The sequence below is a fragment of the Aquarana catesbeiana genome, linkage group LG10 (genome assembly GCF_042186555.1).
Source record: "Aquarana catesbeiana isolate 2022-GZ linkage group LG10, ASM4218655v1, whole genome shotgun sequence".
NCBI classification, from domain to species: domain Eukaryota; kingdom Metazoa; phylum Chordata; class Amphibia; order Anura; family Ranidae; genus Aquarana; species Aquarana catesbeiana.
In genome coordinates this window covers 26,273,021-26,280,211 of record NC_133333.1, presented here as the reverse complement: position 1 = coordinate 26,280,211, position 7,191 = coordinate 26,273,021, and the positions used below count along the sequence as shown (strand labels likewise).

At 40.4% G+C, this 7,191-nt stretch overlaps 1 protein-coding gene across 1 annotated transcript in view; it reads right to left on the bottom strand.

Annotated features, from left to right (window-relative positions):
* Nucleotides 1-274: 274 nt before the first annotated feature.
* Nucleotides 275-7,191, bottom strand: part of LOC141110494 (sialic acid-binding Ig-like lectin 12) — a 29,946-nt gene continuing 23,029 nt past the window's right edge. Inside the window, exons 5-8 of the mRNA XM_073601866.1 lie at nt 6,099-6,353; nt 3,735-3,834; nt 1,377-1,494; nt 275-688 (exon numbers count right to left, since the gene is read on the bottom strand). Of these exons, the coding sequence (XP_073457967.1) occupies nt 593-688; nt 1,377-1,494; nt 3,735-3,834; nt 6,099-6,353 (569 nt within the window). The 3' untranslated portion in view covers nt 275-592. The remainder of the gene's footprint in view (nt 689-1,376; nt 1,495-3,734; nt 3,835-6,098; nt 6,354-7,191) is intronic.

Below are 7,191 nucleotides of genomic sequence, written 5' to 3'. Positions count from 1 at the left end.
AGAGCACCTCACCCAGTTCTCATTGGTTGACTTTGATCATAAGGAGCAAGTCTACTGGGATTTTTGGCTAGGTGGGCCCGAGTATGCCTTGCCCCCTTTCAGGAGTCTTGCACCCCTGGGGGGGGGTAGAGAGAGGTCCTTCCTCTTTGGGAGGAGACCAAAGGCACACCCTAGTGCACATTTTTGTGTGTGTTCACATGCACTTTTTTGGTTACCTTTGGTGATTTGTTATTGTGCACTGCAGGTCGGGCTCGAAAAAAAAAAAAATCTTTGACCATCAAGGGGCAATAGAACCATCTTGTTAATATTCTATAATTATGCTCTTGTGCTTTACAAGAGATGGAAAGAGAGTAAGGAAGAACACTTTGTGACATTCCTCTGTTGAGAAATGTGCATCACATCTATCTGTCTCCCACTGAGTTTGAAAAGGTAATGAGGTGGCAGATTTACTGTTCAAGAGAAGTGTACAGTATATATTGCAGAGCAGACAGATAGTATCTTTGATGGATAGTGAAAACTGAACCCTATGCATGGAGGTCACATTGTTGATTGCTAATCCACCTAAGCATTCTGGAGAGATCTTCAGGAACACTCATGTGTTTACATAAACAGACTCTTCTTCGAAAGCAAAAGGCCCCTCTTCAAAATTGTAATAAACGTTCTGGGGTTCAGTACTGCACTTTATTTCCTACCAAAATAAAAAGAAAAAAATGTATAAATATACCCTTCACAAATTCAAAGCAAATGGTGAGTGGTGGGTGAGTTGTGAGTACCTCTTGTATAGTATTGTACAGTATTGAGCCTTTTATCCTTAGTGATGGGTGAAGCACTGTGTTTGTCAGTGATTTTACTTTATGGATTACCCTTTCTTTTAATAAATAGTGTTACGCTATGATCCCCCCTACATGCCTTGACTGTTTATGAAGGTACTATAAGCCAAAGCCTTTGGAGGAAGGAAACCAGTGGCAGATTTAATAACATGACCTGTATGACCAGCCTATTCAGTTAACTGGTCATCTCCATTTGATGAGTCTATTTCTACTGGGGTTATATCTGTGGATACACATCTTTGTTGTTGTATTCCTGGTGGTAAAATCCCTTGGAGACTGGACAGCACTGTGAAATGATGTGCACAATATATGGATTGTATTTGCTATACATTTGATTTTGATTTTTTTTGCACATGTTATTTTAACAATTATTATATTTTTATGCATTTATTCTTATTATTTACTATTGTTTTAAGTTGGTTCACACTGAATAAAATGAAATATGCTTGTTAAAAATTAAGTACTAAAACAATATGCCTAGAAGGCATTTGTAAACATCTAATAATGCAAGCTTTTTTTTTTTTACATTAACAACATTAAATGTACCTCTTTAGCATTGTTGGCAAATTCTGTGTTTTCATACACAGGGTCTGGTTGGTGTTCATACTGGTCCTCTGTAGAAATGTGATTCTTGGTTTTATCTTCTTCCTTGGTGTTCTTGGTCCTAAGAGTTTAACAATATACAAATGAATGGTGTGTGTAACATGTAGGAACATTTGATGTGTGTGTGTGTGTATATATACGGTGATTATGTCATTGATATATATATATTGTATTAAACTTTAGGAATCTCAAAAGAACATGCAAGAAACCTTTCATAAAACATGGCAACGTTGGCATATGTTTATGTATTGTGAAGAAGGCAACAGATTGATGGCCGGAGTGGAGTGAGAGACTGTTGACTCTCTTTACAGTTCTATATCTGTGGACAAAGTATGATTGCCTTGGTTCCCTGGTGGCCCCCCATTTCATTTTGGCCACCCCCTCCTTTTTTTCTTTCTTTCTTTACTTACCTCCCTTCTACTACATTTGAACAAAATTGTCATGTTGTTGCCTGATCTCCACTCATTTTTTCCATACAAACCCAGTAGAGGACTCTCTGCCCCCCTTTTTTCCCACATTTTTGCCCTCAACTCTGAGGACTATCAACCCTAGATCCCCATTTCCTTAGTTTGTTCCTCCTTATCCTCTCCTTTGGTCATTTGTTTCTTCTAGTTTTTGTTATTTAATTCACGATTTGAATTGTACGAAATGGTCCTATCCAGTGGACGGATATTCTCTTTCGTAGTATATGGATGTATAAAAGCAGCAAGTTGTCTGTGTTAGTATAGATTACTCTACAAACAACATAATAGGCCAAATAATATCTATGCAATGTCTCTGTAATCAAACAATGCAAAATATTCCTTCATGGCTGATAATATTTTTTGGTCTCTCAGTTTTCTGTGACCTTTATGAATTCTATTAATAAAAATGTATAAAAAAAAAAAAAAAAAAAACTTTAGGAACAATTTGTTATTCTTGTTTGTAGACCAATCTGGTCAACTCTGTTTATAACTTTTGTACACATGCCTCCTAACCTTATGTTGAAGGCATGTGTTGAAAAACATATTTCTATCCCCCTGACTTTGGAAGCATTTCATCAACTCGGTAAAATGTGTAACAAGATATTTAATCTTGTTTCTATCACAATCCTTATCCTTAGACTAAACCATTTAACCGGTTCCCGACCGGCGCACACCAATGTACGCCAGCAGAATGGCACGGCTGGGCAAATGGGCGTACCTGTACGTCCATTTGAATTCCCCGCCGTGCCATTGGGTAGGTGCGCCAGCGGCGGCGCGCGTGCCGGCCGGGAGCTCCGTGAGTCGCGGGTCCCGCGGACTCGATCGCCACGGGGATACCCGCAATCGCAATCGCCTCACGGAGAGGACGAACGGGGAGATGCTGATGTAAACAGCATCTCTCCGTTCTGCCTAGTGACAAGTGTCACTGATCACAGCTTCCTGTCATCGGGAGCTGTGATCAGAGTAATGATGACACTGCTAGCCCATCCCCCTACAGTTAGTAATCACTCCCCTAGGACACACTTAACCCCTCCCCGTCCCCAGTGGTTAACCCCTTCACTGTCAGTGTCATTTACACAGTAATCAGTGCATTTTTAATCGCACTGATCGCTGTATAAATGACAATGGTCCCAAAAATGTGTCAAAAATGTCTGACATGTCCGCCATAACATCGCAGTCACAATAAAAATCGCTGATCGCCGCCATTACTAGTAAAAACAAAATTATTAATAAAAATGCCATAAAACTATCCCCTATAACTTTTGCGCAAACCAATCAATAAATGCTTATTGTGATTTTTTTTACCAAAAATATGTAGAAGAATACGATCGGCCTAAACTGAGGAAAAAAAATGTTTTTTTATATATTTTTGGGGGATATTTATTATAGCAAAATGTAAAAAATGCGTTTTTTTCAAAATTGTCGCTCTTATTTTGTTTATAGCGCAAAAAATAAAAATCGCAGGGGTGATTAAATACCACCAAAAGAAAGCTCTATTTGTGGGAAAAAAAGGACGTCAATTTTGTTTGGGAGCCACGTCGCACGACCGTGCAATTGTCAGTTAAAGCGACGCAGTGCCGAATCGCAAAAAACGCTCTGGTCAGGAAGGGGGTAAAATCTTCCGGGGCTGAAGCGGTTAAAAAACAAAACTAAAATTAAAAAAAGAAGACCTAATTACTATTTGTCAGCTTTAGTTAATCGCTGTATACTTTGTAAAATCACAAACGGTGTAACCCCATTACTTTAAAACAAATGTTTCATTGAGGTAGCTTCTGATTGGTTAAAGCAGTTTCTTTGCCAAATAAAAATGAACATCCCACCTATAATAATATCTCACCTGCTACGCAACAGAATCTTCAGTGTTACAGCAACCAACAGGAGGGCAGCAATCCCGACTACACCAGCAATCACAAAATACTTTGTATTACCGGTATCCGCTACAATAAAATATACTCATGCAGTTATTGATTTAAATGGGAATTCCACATTATATATTCTAATGAATTCTAAATACAAAAATACTAGGCATCAAAGCAGAACTAAAGGCAGATTAAAAAAGAAAAGATAAAAAACAGCAATTCAAACATTGTTCATTTAAAAGAAAACACTAAGTAGGACAATTTATAAAAAATGTACTTTGCGAATATCTCAACATTCATGCAAGTGTAGAGAATGATTCCTGCAATGCTTGTAATAGTTTCCTTGTTGCCTTCCCATGGGCAAATGTAACACCCCTAACATTAGTAGCAAGAAGAAAATCCACATATGCAACAAAAATAATAATTTGGAGGGGCGCATGCGCAGGGTTCTGGAAGATGGACACTTAGTCACAGAGCTCTGTCCCGCTCCGGACATTTGATGCTCCCCATAGCCAGAGGCATCGACTAAAAACACCCCAGCACGGAAGCCAAAAGTTGGGCATACCCTGGACCACATATATGTCAGCGGGGACGACCTGCGCAGTCTGCAGGTGCAATTTAACGCAATCCCGGAGTCTGACGAGAATTCCAAGATGGCGACGGAGCAGCCGCTACACGAGGCAACACATCCAGGAATCCCTGCTCACTCAGCCTGGCGGGACTCACAGAGAGGAGAGGTATGTGAAGCATTTTCCAACACCAAACCACCCAGGGGCCCAACCTCACCAGCTTCCACTGAGTCCTTCCTCAATTTAAACCCTAGGTGAGCTCCTCATGTCTCCTATGACTGCCACCTCACCGGGGTCTAGTGACCCTCTGCTTAGCGCAGGCCAGCTCCCCTCACAGCCCCAGGACATAGTATTCATGTTTACTAAATTTGCAGAGATGCTGGACAGGGGCCTGTCCCAGACTGCAGCTAAAATAACCTCTGATATTAAAATGAATCTACAATCCCTGGGTTCTCGCATTGAAACCATAGAAAACAACATGGACAACAACATGGACGCAACCATAGCCCACACAAACCAAAACACAGACCGCATACAGGACCTTCACAACCAACTGGAAGTCGCTATGGCCAAAATTGATGACCTCGAGAACAGATCTCGAAGGTACAAATTTAGAATCAGGGGTTTACCCGAATCTATCATGAATATCCCTGCAGCGGTTAATTCCCTCATCAAAGAACTTAAACCCTGATATTCGCTCCCACAGAACTAAACTTGACCGAGCCCACAGTGCCCTAGGGCCCTCATGATCAGATGGACTCCCCCATGACATTCTTGTTAAGCCACACTACTATACGGTTATAGAAGAAGTCATGAAAAAGGGCCAGATCCACCTCCCAACTACAATTTATGGGGCACCCGATCCAGATCTTTGCCGACATCTCCTCCTCCACAATCCAGAGGGATCTCCAAGAGATATAAGAAGATGGTGGGTGATTCAACCTGCTGAAGAAGATGAAGAGGCTGGTACCAGTCCTTTGAATGGCAAATATTATAATTAAAATGGAGTGGGCAAAGTGGCGAAAGCTTGGGGAATGTGTTGCTCTAATGAGAGCACCAAAGCAAGAAGCTAAGAGCCCAAAAATCTTTTACTACTGATGTAAATTCATACAAGAAAGCATAAAACGGGCAATACATTTGGGGAGTTAAAAGATCTCCCCATTTATCAGGGCTATAAGACAAATACATTGGTGGTTGTATGTAACTATATGAGGTTCTATGCTAAACAAATTACACCGAAATGTATTAATCCATATATGAAACTAAAAACAAAATGTATTTATGAAGTTATAAAGCAATATGGCTTTTATAAGTTTTATCAATAATGGAATCAATTATGATATAATCATTTTTATATTTTATTTCTGATTATTATAATTTTGTGGTCACATTTTGTGGTCTCGTGTTGTTTCCTATATAAATTGATGAATTTGAATATGATTTGAGCAACATAGAACTTCATATTTTTACAACCACCCTTGTATTTGTCCTAGTCTACCCTGAAGAAGGGGGAGCACTTTCAGCCCCTGACTGTTTTATGCTTTCTTGTATGAATATACATCAGTATTAAAACATTCTTAGTTCCTTGGTCTGACACCCTCATTAGAGCCATAGGAAAAAAAGAACCTGAAAGAGATTTTAACCCTATTTATGTTACTATTGCCCAAACTAAATAAAAAAAAGAAAAAGAAAAAAAGAAAAGGCTTAGCGTTTGATATACTGTAATGGTGAGATGACAATTTTTTTTTCCCCAACCACATATTTTATACTCACACTGAACAGATAATGTGATTTCATTTTGGGTATAACTCTCGAATGATGGGAAGGTCATCTTACAGATCAATGAAGTTTGATGGTGACTCAGAGCCGGTACAAATGTCAGGTCTCCTGAATTAGTCCATATTCCCGTCTGATTCTTCCATGTAATTAGTGCGTTGGGGCAGCCTCTCGGTGCAGTACATGTTATCGTCACCTTTTTACCTTCGGTCAGTATTCCGGGGTCCGAAATGACAGGTTTTTCATTCAAATCTACAAGAAGCCCCACCCCCAAAAACATTTTAAAGGGTTTTTAAAGACAAAATGTTGTAAACATTTTGGTGATATTGTTAAGATTTTATATTTTGTCAAAATACATGCATTTCTTTTATTGGTGTCTTGACACATATCAACTACTGGGCACGTTACTCCTTTAGCCTTATGACAGAGATTCATAGCAAAGGGAGGAGAACTTGGAGAAACACATTGCAGTCTACAGTGCAGAGAAATGATGGCAGAAGTGAGGTATTTCAAACAAAATCACATGCAAACTGTTCATTCTGAGTACCTTTCTCATTCAATACACTTGTCAGGGACCTGCCGGGACAGAACGGGGGTACGTGCATGCGCGCATGCGTGTTCCTGGTCAGACTGGACAGCGGTGCTTGTATGCACCAGCATGCACCTCAGGTGCGTGTGCAGCCCGTGCCTTTCCAACACCGACCCATCGTGACAACGACACCTACAGGCACAGTGTGAAACTACATGCAACTCAGCCAAGCTGGAACAGAGGCAAATCTGACTATGTATAAACAGATAACCCACTAAATTTACCTATAAGCAGTAGATTGAAAATCTACCAGCGCGCTGGCAGGAGGCGGAGCCTAGCAGAGCAGACATGCATTGTTAGAGCTCCACACCGCTGAGGAGAGAAGAGAAGGACAAAGCGGAGCCTGCAGGCTCAAAAGGTATCCATTTGAACCTTTTTGCCCCTGGGAACAAACTGTGAAAGTTTGGGCAGGAAATATGGTACTGGGAGGAAACCGTGGCAGAAATAAAAATCACCTCACAAAGAGCTCACAGGCACTCACTGCAGCTGAAGCAGCTCCAG